The following is a 19050-nucleotide window of genomic DNA, read 5'->3' as shown; positions in this document are numbered from 1 at the left end:
TTAAAAAAAATCATCATTATTAACATTTTTCTCTACTCTCTTTTAAGACTTAATTGTAGGAGCTTTTGGTGTGGATAGAGCTGTGTTATACAGGTGAGCATGTTTCCATATCCTGTACTATTGTGAATTATTTGGAAGTTTTATAGTTAAGTACCAGTATTTGAATTTAAGTTTAATTTTCTGGAAGTAGTGGTAAAATTTGTTTGCTCTTTCGATTTAAGATTTACTGCAGGCAAATAGTATTTGCACAAGGAGACCTCAAGTAGAGAAAGTTGTAATTTTTTATTTAAAAAGCATTTAGAATTGCCCTCTTTGTTTTTGAAATTGTGTCTAGAGATATTCTTCTACATATTAAATTTCTCTGAAAAAATTACAGGAGTTCACGTTTTCCTCTGAGAGATAAGAAATTAACTTGGTGTTTGTGCCACCACGTTCTGTGACTGCAAAGGCAGTATGTAATGACTTCCAAAATAAATATTTTTTAAAGCAGTGTGTAAATCCACATAACCATATTTCCCTGCTTTATACAGACACCCAATTAATTCTTTTTAGTTCATCAATTACTTATGCTCAAGAATATCATCTGGCATCCCAAGTAGATTCAATGTTTACTCCGCTATGGGCCATGTTCACACCTAGAAGGAAGACCGACATTGAAACTGTATAGCGGAGCTGGTGATGGGTCAGCTAGCTTGTGGCTCTCAGGATGGCGTGTTTTCGTACAGATTCCAGGGTTTACTGTGATTGGACAGGCATACTGTCCTGAGCCTAGTGTATTTTTAAATTTGTACAATTGAACTTTGGGAAATTATTTTAATTTATTGTTTCAGTTTTTAATTCAGTTTTTAAATGGCCATTAACAAAGTAATACACACACATAGTAAATATTCAAATAATGTAAAAAGGGCACACAACAAAAATCTCTTCTCACACTAGTTACTAGTTTATTAGTATATCCTAGTAGAAATGTTCTGTGCATTAAAAAATTGTGTGTGTGTGAGTCCTTTGTACATTGTGGGTTTTTTTCCCTGTCACACCACGATTATATCTTGTATCTATCTTCGAGATTGTCCATAACGACACAGGTGGATTGGTGGATTTACGGCACTTACTTTCCCTGCTGTATTGCATTGTATTGGATACATATCCCATGACACATTTAACCATTCTGCTTTGATGGACAGAGTTCAGATAATTTGACTAAGTGTCCCAGTTTGCTTGGAACTGAGGAATTTAACAGGTCATAGGACTTTCAGTGCTAAAATCAGGGCAGTCCTGGGCAAACTGGGACAGTTGGTCATTTTAAGTTGTTTCTGATTCTTTTCTTTTTTTTTTTTTTTTTGCTTTTTTGAACAATGCTTCAGTAAACATTGCACTACGTGTGCAGTGAATGTGAACCTGAAATGTCTAGATCAATGTAACTTTTTAAAAATAACTTTTTAATTTTCCTTTCCTTATTTCCTCTCTTTCTTTTCCTTTCCTCCTTCTACCCTTCCTTCCCTTCCTCTTCCTTCTCCTTCCCCTTCTCCTTTTCTCCCTCTCTTTCTTTTCCTCCCTCTCTCTCTTTCATACACATACTCTCTCTAACAGAGCCAGACCAGTTATCACTGTAAATGCTGGCCTTGAAGTGTACCCTAGCATTTTAAATCAAGACAATAAAACCTGCCCACTGCCTGGGACAGATCTGAAAGTTTCCTGGTAAGAGTATTAGTTTAATGATAGTTATTATTCATTCAGTTATTACAAAAACAGTTAAAAATGAAGTATGGGTGTACTCTGTTTTTATGTCATAGATTAAATTACAGAAATACCATTCCAAAGCAGATATGAAGAAAGCTTTAGAAATATGCTAAAAACTAGTGTAAAATTTCTAGAAATGATACATACTCATTGTATATATTCAGAAAGAAGGAAAAGCTAATAAGATCTCAGAACTTATTTATATTTTATATTTAATTCTAAAAAGCCCATGAATATTTTACATTTTAAAAGGTATGATCTTTTCACATTCAATATCTGTGAGTAGCTGTATGAAAAATATTATTTGGCTCTAATATACCAGTCATCTACTTATTCCCTTACTAGTTTCTAAAGGAAAAGTTTTTTGGTTTTTTTTTTGTAAATTTAATGTGCGAATTCTTGTATAGTCCAGTGTTTTTCAGGTCTCCATTATTTTTATGCTACTCTGTTATATTGTATGATTTTGCTATATTTTCATTCTACCTGTATTTATAATTTTCTTAAGATGTTTTTCTTTAAATTGACCTATGTTTTGCTTTAAAACATTTTAAAATAAAATAGAGACACAAGTATCTTTCTCTTACATGTCAAAATAAATATAACCTTAGAAATGAGAAATCTTGACTCATATACTATTAATCACCATGAATAACCCACTTTGGGAAACAGTATTCAAGTTCCTGGCACACAGAAAAATAGAGAACTACAGATGAAAGTAGAATGACTGGAAGCTGAAGAAATTTTGTTTCAAAAGAGCTACTGAAAAAAATATTTTTCCTGATATTGGTTTTGAATTAGTATTATAGTTATTAAAATCAGTCTTCAAAATTTTATTTCATTTAATTGCATTAAGATTCTGTAATATTACTTTTCACTTCTACTCATTGGTATTAAAGTTGCTTTCAAGATTTTTGACTTTTAAGATTTTCTGCCTTTCTTACCTTCACTCACCCTAGCAAGTCCCTGTGAAGGTGCTAATAATATGCTTATAATTATGCTAATAATTTGAAGGCTTTCAATATACTAAAGCAGTAGCTTTTGTATATTTTTTATGATGATGCATAGTACAAAATACATTTTGCATTATAATCCAGTATATACATGTATATAATTGAAAGAAACGTTTCGTGAAATCTCAGCCTTGATACCTGAAGTGAATTTTATTTATGTAATTAGTTTTCTTTATTATGCTGGACACAACCCATTAAACTGATTCTAGCACTTGTTAGTAAATTGGGAAGAACGCTGTCCTACAGGAATTTGCTGGTTAAAGGAACCTTTGGTGGGGCTTTTTTTTTTTTAAGTAAATTTTCTTTTTTTTTATTTTATTTATTTATTTTTAGAGAAGGAAGGGAGGGAGATAGAGACAGAGAGAGAGAGAGACAGCAATGTGAGGTTGCTGGGGGTCACGGCCTGCAACCCAGGCATGTACCCTGGCTGGGAATCGAACCCGCAACACTTTGGTTCGCAGCCTGCGCTCAATCCACTGAGCTACGCCAGCCAGGGCTTTGGTGGGGCTTTTTATTAAATGGTACATTATTTTAAATCTGGACTGTCATTTCCCTCATTGAGATCAACAGCTTCTATAAGAGGAAGTTTGGAAATTCTTTTGTTTTTCCCCTCATCAAAGGAAGTGTGCTTAAGTTCTTTCCTATGAAGGGAAGTGTGCTTAAGTTATTGAAAGATGAATTAGATTATTCTGTATAGTTTCATGTTGTAAATATAGTATTAAGACATGGAGAAAGATATAAACTTTCACAGAATAAACTGTATGAGAAATGGGAGATTTTTGTGGTATTTAAAATGTCTAAACTGAATTACAGGATTTGTATATATATATTTTTTATTTTCTACAGTTTTAACGTCAGGTTCTGCTTAAAGGCAGATGGCAAAGGAGCACTTCCCACCAAACTTAGTAAGTGTTCTGTGGAAAAATTGTGTGATTTTGGAGATGCTGCATACATAACACTTAAAAATGTTTTAGGATATTTGAGTAGTTACTCAAATAGTTGTTAATATTGTTTTTTATTTGAATGTTTACTTTTAAAGCCATTTAATATTGTAGCATAATTACTTTCTTGGAAACTCTTAACCCAGTTCAGAAATAATACGTTTATTTATTGGCATTGTGAACAAAACAGCCCACTGAATTGTAAATATGTTTACAAAGTTGTGAGAAAAATGAGCTTGAGGGGAATGAGTATTATTGTTTATAAGTAGACGATCTACTGAGAACTTGATATTTTATGTCTTGAAGAAGTCCCCAGCAATCTCTGGAAGAGAGATGGTTTAGAAATAGTGAGAAGGAGGAGACAGAGTTTCAGCACTAAGTTTAGTCCCGATAGCAAGCTCAGACTCTTCATTTCCAAAGTATGGTTTATGTGGTCCTGAGAACAAGGTGGGGAGTTAAGTAATTGTTGTCAAGACTGTCAGTATGTTAGTGCCAAGTGCTAAGGTGTAATAATGTAGCAGGGGAAGAGGACTGAACCTCTTGTATGTGTGTTGCTGCATGAAAGTTCACGTAGTGTGGCAAGGAAAGGGAGGAGCTAGGGGACGTCTAGAGGAGTATTTTACGTAGAGGAAATGGCAATTTCAAGAGGCCAGAGGTAAGAGCATGCTTTCTGTATTTGAGAAACAACAAGGAAGGCAGTGTGGGTGTGTGGAACAGAACTGGAAGCAAAATAATCCTGGGTTTTCACCCAAATTTGACATGAAGTTCAACATTTAGAGAAACTTGAAAGATTTGTGAATTTAAAGATCTGCACTCTTACCTATTTGGAAGAAACTGCTTAAAGACCTGGATCTTAGAAGCAGTGAGCCTAGCAACTGCACTTCAGACTATTGGCAGCACATTCACTTTAAGGTGATTCTAGACCCAAACAACTGTATTTGGCCCCTTGCTTCATCAGGGACATGTTATGTCACACTTTGATATGGTAGCTGTTCATTCATTGTGTTTAATGTATTGGTATGCATGCATAATAGTAAATATTTCTTAGTCACAATCATCAAGAGTCGTGCTACTTGCATTAATGGCTAACGTCTCAATTTACATACATTTCATGCTCTGAACTTCCTCCTCTCAGTTTAATAATTTAATACAGAAGAGAAATTTCTCCTCTTATCTGGTAGTTGTTTTACTACCATCATTATCTGTTGTCTGAATTAATATGACATTACTTTGGAGACAGTTGGATTAATTATTAAACATTTATTCAGAATTAATATGTTGTGTTCTCACTACGATGTATAGATATGCTTAATGAATTAGAAGCCAATTACATACAGGAATAGAAAGCTCTGTTTATCTGAAAACTTATGATATCTAGGACAGATAGGTGTTCATACAGATTATGTTGGTTATAAATCCTTTGGTTTGTATAGATTTCCAGGTGGAACTTCTTTTGGATAAACTCAAGCAAAAAGGAGCAATTCGACGAGCACTGTTTCTCCATAACAGGTCCCCGGGTCACTCCAAGAACATGACCATTTCCCGGGGCGGCCAGATGCAGTGTGAGGAACTGATAGCATATCTGCGGGTAAGAGCTAGTTCTCTACTCCATTGTATTGTTTTTTTACTTACTGTTTTTGCTTTGTATCTAAATGATTTTCACATTCTATACATTTTTGGTTATTAAATCAATAGGAAAGCACATCAAAATAGTCTTGAGGAAGTGTGGCTTTTTAAAATGTCGAACCTGAGTGATGGACTTCTATTCCTGGTAGACTAGAGAGTTCAAATAGTCTTCCCACGATAATGCTACTGAATAAATTATGACAAATGTATTTCTTAAAAACTGCAGGACTCTCAAGACGGTACAAGAAATTTCTAGGGTCCCCCAAATGACCAACCAATTTGAAAACTTCATTGGCTAAAGCTTACTTGTGAGTTGTAAGCAAATGTGTCCCCCAGGGTTACTGGTGTGGGTAGAGCCAGGGCAGAGGGTGAGCAGTAACTGCGGACAGCAGCGCAGGGGTTCAGACTTGCCTGGGGCCTTCTGCCAGCCAGGGGGCCAGGCCTCCTGCTTCAGGTCTGCACACTTGCACGAGGCTAAAGTGTTTCAAGAGTGAAGGTGCAACCTGACTTCGGCAAAATGAAATGCAGTGCCTCTCTGTAACACTCTGGTATGGCACCAATAATTTCTGCAGGTTAAGTTAAATTTATTTTTTTTAAAAGCTAAATATAAGCTATTAGAAAAACGAACAAACAGATATTAGACTTCAGAGGCTTGAGATGTTAGAATTATCGGTTATAGAATATAAATTTGTGTAAAATGTTTAAAGCAATAAATCATGAAAGTTCTAAAAAAAAAAGACCAAAATATTAGGAAAGATTTAGAAGAATGCATCTTTAACAGACCTACATGGAACTGGGAAACTAGCAATTAGAGACTATAAAAATTGATCATTTATAGGTCATAAAGAGGTTTAAACAAATTTCAAAAAGTTGGTATAGAAAATATGCTATTTGATCACAGTGCAATTTTTAGAAATCAATAACAAAAAGATACATTGGGAAGTAGGAACTGTGATTGTAAATAACATGGATCAAAGAAGAGATCATAATGGAAATTTACTTAGAAGTGAACCATAATGAAAATACTGGATATCAAAATGTTTGGGGATCCAAAATAGTCACAGAGTAGGTGGATATTACACTCATGTCTTCCCACGACTACACTGGGATTACAACTAAAGTATATAGCAAGCAACCTGAACAACCAACTGAAGATTAGCTAAAGAGAGCCCTTTTTTCTTTTTTATTGAGTTTATTGGAGATGACATTGGTTAATAAAATTATATATAAGGATGTACACTTCTGTAATACATCACCTGTATATTGTGTTGTGTTTGTTCACCACCCCAAGTCGAGAAATCTTAAAACCAAGGATTTACAGAAGAAACCACATTAACATTGGTAGGAAGGGTGGAGGAGTGAAAAGAGTTGTCCTGCTTTCACAGGCAGCTGAGATTCTAGAGGGATATCTCAGTTTACGGGGTCCCCCTGAGAAGTGTGGAGTCTCATCCCCAAGCCCAACTTCCCAGTCCACAGCACCAGAGCTGGGAAAGGAGCCCACATTACATCTGACTGTGAAAATCCTCATGCACCCTGTTAAAGGACGAACACACAAAAACAGGTTTCAGCCACTGGCCCTGGGCTCTGGCAGAGGGAGGGTGGAATGGAATAGAGTTGTGTGAGTAGAGACTGGGGTTTGTGATTCTGCAGAGAGAGGTGAAGGGACAGTGGTCAGGATCCCTGAGCTGAGTCACTGTCCCACTCAACAGATCATCTGTCTTCCGTGGAGCAATACCTTCTTTAGGGCATCAGCCTGGGGGAATGCAATAGCCCCATGCTCTGGACTCCTGTAGCCCTGCCCTGAAGAGCTTGCGCCCTGCTGAGGAGTCAGCCGCCTGGACAGGGGTGTAGAGGTCTAGGCAGACTCGGGGTTTCAGTGACTGAGATGAGGCTTTGGGGTGGGGGCCATTTTCCCCGCCTTTCCCATGAAACAGACTGCTGCCTTCCCCTCACAGGAGATCTGCTAGCCCCACTCTCCTGACTCCCGGTGGCCCCACCCTTCCAGTTCCCAGTGGCTCCAGCTCATTGAATTCTAAGCAGAAGCTGGTACAAACTGAATTGTGTGGCTCTGGGGTGGGGGCCACTCCCCCTGCCTTCTCCTAAGCCTGATCAGCACCTCCCCCAATGGGAGATCAATTAGCCCCATCCTCTCAACTCCCAGTGGTCTTACTCTGCCGAGATGGGTCTCCTGGAAGAATCTTGGGCAGACTGAGTTGTGTGGCTCTAGGATAGGGGGCATTTTACCCTCACACATCCAACTAGTGCAGAGCCTTCCCTTCATACAGGCAAATCGTGGTCTGTTTGGGTCTGGTAAACTCTGCTGAACTCACTTTGAGGACTTTCTGCGGTACCCCCTCACAACAAAGGTGTGCAAACACCAAGCAGGTGGCAGTTAGACTTGGTAGATCCTAGGACATTTGCTGAGTGGTGTCAGACTCAGCAATGTTACCAAGTTCGAACCTGTATCAGTTTGGTGAACACCACTTGCCTCTACCTATTGACTCACTGAGAACTTACCTCATGCAAATCGAGTGCTGCCAGGGTCTCTTTCAGTGACTGAGCCTAATAGGCAGCCAGCAGATGGAGGCAGGCAGAGGTGGATCTCAGGATGCCTTGGGACTTTTGATGACCTGCTCCTGGACCCAGTGTTGTTAAACCCAGGCTTGATAAGCAGCTTGGTCCTTTGTGCATACACCCAGGTGCAGCAAAGGCAACCACAAACCAGACTTATGTGTAGCTTCTAACAGGTTGCCCAGGGCCAGTCACAGGCAATGTCTGACATTGGTCAGCACCAGAGTCCATCCCAGGAGACCCCAGGACCAACACACCAATAGTGGCTACACAACATCAGAGCAGTATCCAGTCAGCTTCACAAGCAGCATATCCAAAGGTAGGGACCAGACCCTGCTGACGCAAAGTCTGCTTCGTGTGGTCAGCACCCACACAGCAGTTTGTACATGTGGTCAGGGTTGATCCTCAGAGCTAGCATGAGGGTTTTTCCCAGGCACGAATGAGGCAGTAGCAATCAAGTGTCAATTAAAACAGGAAGGCCCACATAACTCCTACAAGGGACATCCCTGGAGCACCCAGCACAGGTGATCAAGGAGTCTCTGCCATAGGATCCCACAGGGCACCTACTACGTGAAGCGATCCTACCAAGATTGGGAGTCGTAGCAGATCTACCTAATAAATAGAAACAAACACAAAGAGGCAGCCAAAGTGGGGAGACAAAGAAACATTCCCCAAATTAAAGAACAGGAGAAATCTCCAGAAAAAAGAGCTAAGTAAAAATGGGGGCAAGCAATTTATCAGATACAGAGTTCAAGGAATTCGGTGAGAACTATGACAGCCCAGAAGAGGACATAGAAACCATAAAAGTTTCTAGTGTTTTCTTTAAGATCAAGGACAAGACTGGATGTCTGCTTTTACCACTTTTATTCAGCACAATACTGGGATATATAGCCAAAGTGATCAGACAAGAAGAGGCTAAAGGCGTCTGAATTGGAAAGGAAGAATCATAACTCTCATTATTTGAGGGAGGCAGGATACTGTATTTAGAGAACCCTGAAGATTCCATCACATACTTCTAGAACTGATAAATGAATTTATAGCAGGAGGATACATATCCAGAAATTAGTTGCATTTTTATATACCAATAATAAACTATCAGAAATGAAAACTAAGAAAACAATCTCATTTACAATTGCACCAAAAAAAAAACTAGTAATAAATTTAATAAATTTAACTGAAGATGTAAAAGACCTGTACTCAGAAACTTACGACACTGAAGTAAGTAATTGAAGAAGATACAAATAAGGAGAAGTGTATATCATGTTCATAGATAGGACAAATTAACATCATTAAAATGTTAATCCATGCTACCAAAAGTAATCTATAGATTCAGTGCAATTTCTATCAAGATAAAATGGAATATTTCATGGAACTAGAAAAAATAATCCAAAAACTTACATGGAATGACAAAAGACCCTGAAGAGCAACAGCAATGATGAGAAAGAAGAATAAAGTTGGAGGAATCATACTACATGATACAAAACTCAGCTGTAGGAATCAAAACAGCATGTTACTATTATGAAAACAAACATAGATCAATGGACAGAATAAAGAGCCCAGAAATGAACTTATTCCTTTATAGTCTATTAATATTTGAAAAAAAAAGCTACAAACATGTAATGGAATAAAGATAGTCTATTCAATAATTGGTGTTGGGAAAATTGGACAGATACATACAGAAAAATGAAACTAGATCACCTTCTTACACTATACACAAGAATAAACTCAAAATGGATTAAAGGCTTAAATGTTAGACTTGAAACCATAAAAATCCTAGATTTTTTTGGTTTTTTAATTGTACTGCTATAGGCAGTACAGTAATTGTACTGCCTATTACAATTGTAATTGTAATTAGTAATTGTATAGTAATTACATAGTAATTGTATAGTATTAGCAATTGTATAGTAATTGCATAGTATAGTAATTACATAGTAATTACATTAGTAATTGTATAGTAATTGTACTGCTATAGGCAGTAATTGTACTGCCTATAGCAGTACAATTAAGGACATTGTATGCATGTATATATTTATGTGTGTGTGTGTATATACATAATACATATATATATATTTGACATATTTCCTCAAGCAAGGGGAAAAAATAAACATGGCACTACATCAAACTAAGAAGGTTTTGCACAGCAAAGGAAACGAACAAAATGAAAAGACAGCCCAATGAATAGGAGAACATATTTGCCAATGATACATTTGGTAAGTGGTTAATATCCAAAATTTAAAAAGAATTTACACAACTCAACACCTGAAAAACAAACAATCCAATTAAAAAATGAGCAAAGGACATGAATACACACTTCTTCAAATAGGACATATGATGGCCAATAGATACATGAAACGATGCTCAACATCACTGATCATCCGAAAGATGCAAATTAAAACCACAATGAGGTATCACCTCACAGCTGTTAGAATGGTTATCATTAGTAAATCAACAACAAGTTCTGGCAAGGATGTGGAGAAAGGGGAACCCTCATGCACTATTGATGGGAATATAAATTGGTGCAGCTACTGTGAAAAGCAGTATGGAGATACCTCAAAAAATTAAAAATGGACTTGCCTTACGACCCAGTGATCCTACTTCTGGGAATATATTCAAAGGAACCTGAAACACTAATTGGTGTTGGGAAACACCAATATCAAAAGAATATATGCACCCCTATGTTTATTACACCACTATTTATAATTGCTAAGATTTGGAATAGCCCAAGTACCCATCCATAGATGGGTGGATGAAAGAGCTGTGGTAAATTTACAGCTTAGAATACCACATGGCCATAAAAAAGAAAGAAATCTCACCTTTTGGAACAGCATGGATGCACCTGGAGAGTATTATACCAAGTGAAGTAAGCCAGTCAAAGAAAGACAAGTACCATATGATTTCACTCATAATTTGGAATCTAATGAATAAAATAACAAACTACTGAAACAGACTCATAGATACAGAGAACAGACTGACAGCTATCAGAGAGGAGGGAGTGAAGTGCTTGTTGAGAAAGAAGAGATTAAGAAAAAACCTGATAGACACAGACAACAGTATGGTGATTACCAGACAGAAAGGTAGTGGGCGGAGGTAGAAGAGGATAAAGGGAGGATAAATGGTGACAGAAGGAGACTTGACTTGGGGTGGAGAATTCAGGTATATTATCAAATTATACACCTGAAAGCTATATAAATTCATTAACCAATATCACCCCAATAAACTCAATATATATTTAAAAAAAGAAAAAAAAGGTGTGGGATGTTAGTCATGTCAGTTCACCAGAATGTGAAGGCAAATACATAGACTTAAATGCTATTGATCCGAATTGAAAGATTAAGAAAAAAATTAAAGGAAAAATTCTACAAAATTAGCCATTGAAAACTACAGATAAAAGAGGAAACAAAATTTCATGCCAGTCTTATACAAAAACATAGATGCAAAATGACTGAGCTGATTAAATTCTAACAGTTTATTAAAAAGACAAAACTAACTTTGATTTATCCTAGGTTGGGTTTACTTTAAAAATAGAGAAGTGTAACTTAACTCATAAGAAAAACCATGATCATCTTACGTATAGAAAAAGCTTTTGATTAAATAACTCTTCGTGATTTAAGCAGGACAAGTACCTCAAGTTATAATTATGAAGAAACACCAGCTTATATTTGCACAAAATCTGCCAATGCCTGTCAATTGGTGAAGATGTGAATTAATGAGAATTCTTAACACATTGCTGATGGCAGTGTAAATTGGTTTTATTTTTTTATTTATTTTTTTATTTGTTGTTCAAGTACAGTTTTCTGCTATTGTTTTGAAGACTTTGGAAAATAATGTGGCATAGACTGACAAACTACTTGTTGCTACGTAGAAGAAAAAACATCACATTTTTTTTTGTAATAGCAAAAACAAAGAGCACCAGACCATCCAAAACACCTTTGAAGGAGGATGGGCAAATAAATTTTGGATTTATTATGTGATAAAGTATAACTCAATGGTAAAACTTAACATCAGCTATATGCAACAGCATGGATGAATCTTGAGTATTGAACAGAAGGGAGCAAATCACACAAGAGTATATATGATCTCATTTTAAAGTAAACAGGAAAAGCAAATTAATGAACACATTGTTTAGAGGCATAAACACTGAAATAAAACTGCTGAAAGCATGCAAGGGAGTGGCGAACCTAAAATTCAGGTTAGTGGTACGTCAGAGAAGGAAGGCAAGTGGTGAAAACAAAGGACTACATGGGTAACTTAAACGATACCAGGAATGTTCCAGTTACAATACGGAGCGTGCATTTGAGTGCTCATTTTATTTATATGCCCCCTATATTTTTGTGTGAATCAAATATTACATTGTAAAACAAATAATTGATTAAATGTTCTCAATGAATAATGATAATCTTTCTGGATACTCTGTTCTTATGTACGTAGTTTTACAGAGAGTTTTGGTAGTGTTGGATCAGGATGAATATAATACAGCTGTTTCTCCAGAGAGTTTGATATCATAGGTTGATGTCATTAATTTGAAGCTTTTTCATTTCTAGGATGAGTCTGAATTTAGAGACAAACTCACTCCAATCACTATTTTTATGGAGTATCGGTTGGATTACAGAACAGCTGCTGACACAACAGGCTTGCAGCCCGTCCTTAACCAGTTCACTCCTGCCAACGTCAGCCGGCAGGTACAATTCATCACTACTTTCACACTTTAATTTTTGTTGTGGTGTTGCAATTCATATTTTAAAATATCACAAGGGATTGCTTTTATAATGTTGGGATTTCAGTCAAAGAAGTTGGTGGGGAAGAAATCTGGACTTTCAGGTTAGGGATATTTAAAGCCACTTCGATGTTAGTGATGTGGAAAGATGGGGTCACATAAAACAGTCAAATAATTCTAGGAAAACAACAAAATGCCAGTTTATTTATATTGTATTTTAGTATTTTTTTATTTTGCTAAACAAGTTTTATATCTGTCTTATTTTCAATTTACATTTTAATAAAAAATATATATGTATAGTACATAAGTTATTTTAATAAAACCAAATATATAAAATTTCGTAAAAACTGTATTATAATATTTTAGAAAATTTTATGTAAAAATATGTATTCAAATATTGCGATTGTATTTCCTATTTCTTTCTCTTATTACACATTCACATTTTTAGATTGACATTTTTCTCTTATACAATGTTTTACGCCAAATTTTGATTGTTATTTCTTTGTCTAACACTCTTCTTTGTGTGTAATTTGGGAAAACGATGTTTGGTAGATGTATAAGGCAAATTAAAACACATTTTAAAGTCTTTTGTGATTTGTATATTTTAACGATATATTTTATATTTTATTTTGCAAATAATCAATATATGTGCCATTTTCTATTACTCATTTATATAAAACTTTTAAACATAGTCATGTGTGAGATTATATTCTTTATATTTTTTATTTTTAGTGGATCAACAATATTAATAATTTAATGAATATCTGAGCCCTTTAGAGTCTAGCATTCAGTTTTATACATTTTTAAAAGTTAATTGTCTCATACTTTTACATTATGTGTTTTGATTTGGGGTCAAATTATTTTCTACTTAGAGTTTTAGAATTTTTGAAAATCATTTATCAGTGTTAACATTACATTGATCAGCCTACTGAGATCAACAGTCTCTAATACCAATACAGTTTTGAAGCCTGGCAATCGAGTACATAAGCTAACTTTTGAAATCCTCTGAGAGAAATACTAACTTTAATAATATTTGGCTTCTTTTTTTTTCCTCCTCTTGCTCTGATTCTTTATTATTTGAATGTTTTTTTCTTTGTGTCCTTCATTTATTTTAACAGTAACTTTATTCATCTTTAAGCATTTTTCTTCTGCATTTGGATCTTTATTATTTACTCTCATTTCTATGTTAATTACCCATCCACCATTCTTAATATTTACTTCTTTTTAAAACGGGTCCTTTATTTCTCCGGTCACATTACAAACTTGTTTACTGTGCTCTCTATAGAGTCCTGCTGACCAATAGAAGGATAACATGAGCACATTTGTAATTTTAGATTGACTGGGCAGCAACATTTTTTATAAGGTAGAAAACTGGCAAAATTAACATTAATGATGTATCTGTATTAGTTTGCTAGGACGGTCCTAAAAAATGACTACAGAATGGGTGGGTTAAACAAGAGAAATTAATTTTCTTACAGTTCTGGAAGCGTGAAGTCCAAGATCAAAGCGTTGGCAGGGTTGGTTCCTTCCAAGCCTCTCTCCATGGCTTGCAGATGGCCACCTTGTCCCCGTGTCTTACACGGTGGTTTCCCCGTGTGGTTGTCTGTGTCCCAGTCTCCTCATAAAGCTCCAGTCATATTAGGCCCCACCCCAATGATGTGATTTAACTTAATTACCTTGTTAAAGACCATATCTCCAAATGTAAGTCACATCCTGGACTTCAACATATGAAGTTTGAGGGAATACAAAACACTCCATGACACTATCCAAAATATTATCATTTGAATATGTAATCAAATTAACAATTATCAGTGAAATATTTAACATTCTTTATACAGCTTTTTTACTATCTTCAAAGTCCAGAATGTATTACATGCTTATAGCACACCTAAATTCAGATGCTAAATCTTCAGCACAAACATTTTTTCTGTATTTTGAATTCATATAATTTGCAGTTGAAAAAGTAGGTTCACATACCCAAGTTGTTCTAAAGATACTAAAAGATTTTTAGCAACAGAATCAAGTGTCAGTTTTTAATTTAAATTTAAATCAATGCAAATTAAATAAAGTTTAAAAATTAATTTCTTAGTCACACTGGGCACATTTCAAGTGCTCAAAAGCCACGTGTGACTCACTAGTGGCTACTGTACTGGACAGGGTAGCTCTGGAGTTTCATTTTCTGCATCCTAATATTTTGGAGTTAGAGGTTTAGTGCTTTCTGCAGAGAGATTAGCTTTTTTCTCTCATTCTTCATGTATTTTTTAAAAGATTTTATTTATTTATTTCCAGAGAGGGGAAGGAGGGAGAAAGAGAGGGAGAGAAACATCAGTGTGTGGTTGCCTCTTGCATGCCCCCAACTGGGGACCTGGCCCACAACCCAGGCATGTGCCCTGACTGGGACTCGACCCAGCATCCCTTCGTTTTGTAGGCTGGCACCCAACCCATTGAGCCACATCAGCCAGGGCCCTTCATGTATTTATTCAAATAATGTATTAAGGTCTTACTCTCTGTTAAGTATATGACTAGAGATGTAATTCTCTGTAAATGGAAGACATTGCCCTATGCTTTTCCATTTCTGAAACTATCTTCCTTGATAGCATATTTTAATACTTTAGCTGCACCAATGTCAGCCAAGTCCTTTTTCTTCAGTGTAGAGTGATAGCCAAATATTCTTGTACCAGAATTTATTAATATTTTATATGTATTTCTTATTCCAAACTTCAGATGCTCATAATTCTGAGGTTCTTAATAGTTCATTTATAATCTGCAAAATCCACACTTTATTTTTGAACTAAATTTAGCAGTAATTGTATTTGGTATGACTTATGGAATCACCACAAAGTTCTTCTAATGGTTCTGCCCCTTACCCCTCTTCTTGGAGTGCACAGAAACTGCTTACATTTAGGTTCTTGAATTAGCTTACATATATGAGGTCTGTATGGAAAAAGTCCAGCCATTGTTAATATAACTAAAATGGTTTGCGCTACATCAATGTACCCTGGCAGCCCAGGAGAATGTACTGGAGTGTGCATGAGTGAACAGTCACAACTGTACTGTTCTAGTCAGTGGGGGTGGTAGACGCCATTGAGTGAGCATGTGTGCTCTCTGGCCATCACATTCAAAATGACTGAACGAGTTGAGCAGTGCATCTCCATCAGATTTTGTGTTAAGCCTGAACATTCCTCCGTGGAAACGATTCGGATGATTCAGAAGGCCACAGCTATGGTCATCTGGTGATTGGCAGTTTATGCATCACATCTTTTACAGAGTTTTTGGTGAAACATCAAATCACCGAGGTGACTCAGCCCCCTTACAACGCAGATTTGGTGTCCTGTGACTTCTAGCTTTTCCCAAAACTAAAATCACTTTTGAGAGGGAAGAGATTTTAGACCATTGATGAGATTATAGAAAATACGACGGGGCAGCAGATGGTGATTGGGAGAACTGTGTGAAGTCCCGAGGTGCCTACTTTGAAGGGCGCTGAGGCATCACTCTCCTATGTACAGTGTTTCTTGTATCTTGTATCTTCTTCAATAAATGTCTTTCTTTTGCATGTTACATGGGCTGGATACCTTCTGGACAGACCTTGTATTACTGGGTTACATCCCCAATTAAGTTAACATTTACTGTCTCTCATATAATTTTATTCCGGGTAGCTGTATATTCCTTGTTAGTAACTTGGAAGCATATAGTCATTTTTTTTTTTCTCTTTCAAGGAAGCCTTTCATTATTTTTCCTTTTTAAATCTTTTTCTCTCTTTTTGTCTGCGTTTGGACCTGAAGCCCTGTGGATGTTAACAGTAGACAAACCAAAAATGACTTCATTTTTTTCTCTTAATTTTTATATTCTTTCAAATCCCCCTTAACCTCTTCTGCTTCCTCCCACTATTCCTCTCTTTTGGGTTTTCCCCATTGCTCAGCTGGCACACTCTCATGACCAGATTGAGAGGAGAAATTCTGGTTTTTGCTTACTGTACCTCTTCTGGACAGGCTAACTTGAGGGAGTCTAGATCTTTTTCCTTCATCTCTTTCTGTGTGGCCATGCATATGCTGGATTCATTTTGCCCGGTTTCTGTTCCCTTTCGTTTACGTGTCTGAATTGCTGTAATATCCACAACTCCTTTTTCTGTTAAACTCTGTAGCCACATTTCCACAATGTTGGCAGAGGCGTAGTCTGTGATGAGAAGCTCTTAAGGGAGTTTGTGTTCCCTGGGATCACACAACTTAGCTAGCAGCATCCAAACCCTCATTTCTTGACTGTTACTTTCTCTTCTACATGACACTTCATTCCAAAGTCATAATAGCTTACTTTGAGATAGAACTGAAAGGTTCCAGCTAATTCTGTTCTGTCCTAGGAATTGTTTTCTTCCTTATCATCCATGACTATTTACTGACCTGTTTAAGTGGGCAGGATTCCTTTTCCCCTTAGGTATGCAAATAAGTTGATGAATTTATACAAATATATGCTTGTGTGCATGTGTATATTCATTCACATGCCTTGCATCTATTTTGATACATGTAGCATGTGTGACATGTATTGGTGTTTTTTTCATGTAGGAAAAATAAATTGCTTTTCTTTCCTAGGCTCATATTCTCCTTGATTGTGGTGAAGACAACATCTGTAAACCCAAACTGGAAGTTTCTGTAGACAGGTAAGTTTTGCTCCAAAATAATAAGCAGTATAATAAGAAATTTAAATGGGAGAGCTTGTTTTTGTACTCAAAGTAATAGTATATCTTAAGGAGAATTAGTTATGTTAGAGTATAATACATGATTTTTTATAATAGTAAAACTATCAATATTGGAGCTTTAAAAAATATATACTATGTTTTCATTAATTGCATAGGTTGACAGACCTATTCCCATTCTTCACTGAGTAGTGTTAACAAAGTAACATATCTTCTTAAAGATACATTTCATTATTGATATACTCCTAACTAAAGGAATCTGATTACCATTTATATAGTGTATAAATAATAATGAATTTTGTGGGAATCATGACAAATAATTAATTCAGAAGATTTAATCTGAAGTCAGATTAAATTTTTTGGAAGAAGTCAAAGAATAATTATATACCAAGAAATATAAAATTGCTTTAGTAATAGATATGAATGATAGTGATGTACTAGCGGCATCCACATTTTCTGTCACTTAGAGAAGCATTGCATTTGCACCCAGTGTGCTATTCCCAGTTTTCTGTTGAGCTGTGAAGTAGTCTTGAAATATCTGGAGACACTGTTGATGTCAGCGTTGTCTGTGTATTTATATCGTTTCTTTGAACAATCATGCTATCTCCCTGCAGTCCTTTTCTCATTGACTGGATTTGCATTCACTTGTAGAGATCAAAAGAAGATCTATGTTGGGGACGACAACCCTCTGACATTGATTGTTAAGGCTCAGAACCAAGGAGAAGGTGCCTATGAAGCTGAGCTCATTGTCTCCATCCCACCTCAGGCTGATTTCATCGGGGTTGTCCGCAACAGTGAAGTAAGCAAGCTGCCTCTTTAAAAATCGAAACACACTCATAGGTCTCATTAATATTAATAGACTCCTCCCCTATTTAGAGCAAGCTTAGCCATTCTATCTAAGGCTGAATTGCTAGACAGTAGAGTGCCTCTCTTACATAAGTCCTTTCAAGCCTAATACTTTGGATAATGCATTGATAATGACGTTTTTAAAATTGCTAGCTAAGTGCCCGAAACAAGGTCAGACAGATAAAGTGTCTAAGCCTGTCCATCAAATTATTTGTCAGAGGTAATATGGTTATGTATCTGAATCCTCAAGGGATCTTTCAGAAATACTTTTGCATTTATATGTGGCAATTGTACAGAATTCTGGCTTCCACCTTACCTCACCCCGCCATTTACTCAAATAGATGTATTTGCTTTGTAAATCAAGAAACTTAAATATCCAACTGCATGACATTGTCTAGGAACCTTTTAGTCTTATGGCTTCTGCTTTTTTTATTTTTTGGTAATTAATTAATTTTCCTTTTAATCTATTTTTGTCTGTTAAAGGCCTTAGCAAGACTTTCCTGTGCATTTAAGACAGAAAACCACACCCGCCAGGTGGTATGTGATCTTGGAAACCCAATGAAGGCTGGAACTCAAGTAAGACATTTTATTTTATTTTATTTTATTCATTTTTATTAAGATTTTATTTATCCATTTTTAGGGAGGGAGAAAGAGAGGGAGAGAAACATTGATGTGAGAGAAATATTGACCAGTTACCTCTCACACATCCCCACTGGGGACCTGGTCTGCAACCCAGGTGTGTGCCCCGACTGGGAATCAAACCAGCAACCTTTTGGTTTGCAGGCTTATGCTCAATCCACTGAGCCACACCAGCGGGGGCGAAGTAAGATATTTTAATTAAATGGAAAGAAAGTAGCACATTTTTCTGTGGGTTTGTTCATCTAATTTTTTAAATAAACACTTTAAAATAGTAAC

At 36.2% G+C, this 19050-nt stretch overlaps 1 protein-coding gene across 2 annotated transcripts in view; it reads left to right on the top strand.

Moving 5' to 3' along the window:
• Positions 1-19050, top strand: part of ITGAV (integrin subunit alpha V) — an 84861-nt gene that overhangs the window by 51021 nt on the left and 14790 nt on the right. For both annotated transcript variants that reach the window (XM_045841044.1, XM_045840977.1), the window contains exons 14-21: positions 48-93; positions 1591-1698; positions 3597-3655; positions 5125-5279; positions 12430-12567; positions 17186-17253; positions 17941-18088; positions 18619-18711. In XM_045841044.1, coding sequence (XP_045697000.1) covers positions 48-93; positions 1591-1698; positions 3597-3655; positions 5125-5279; positions 12430-12567; positions 17186-17253; positions 17941-18088; positions 18619-18711 — 815 coding nt within the window. The remainder of the gene's footprint in view (positions 1-47; positions 94-1590; positions 1699-3596; positions 3656-5124; positions 5280-12429; positions 12568-17185; positions 17254-17940; positions 18089-18618; positions 18712-19050) is intronic.

This window comes from Phyllostomus hastatus, unplaced genomic scaffold, assembly GCF_019186645.2.
Source record: "Phyllostomus hastatus isolate PE091 unplaced genomic scaffold, TTU_PhHast_1.1 phas_contig_1, whole genome shotgun sequence".
Lineage (NCBI taxonomy): Eukaryota > Metazoa > Chordata > Mammalia > Chiroptera > Phyllostomidae > Phyllostomus > Phyllostomus hastatus.
This window is presented reverse-complemented; position numbering and strand designations above follow the sequence as displayed.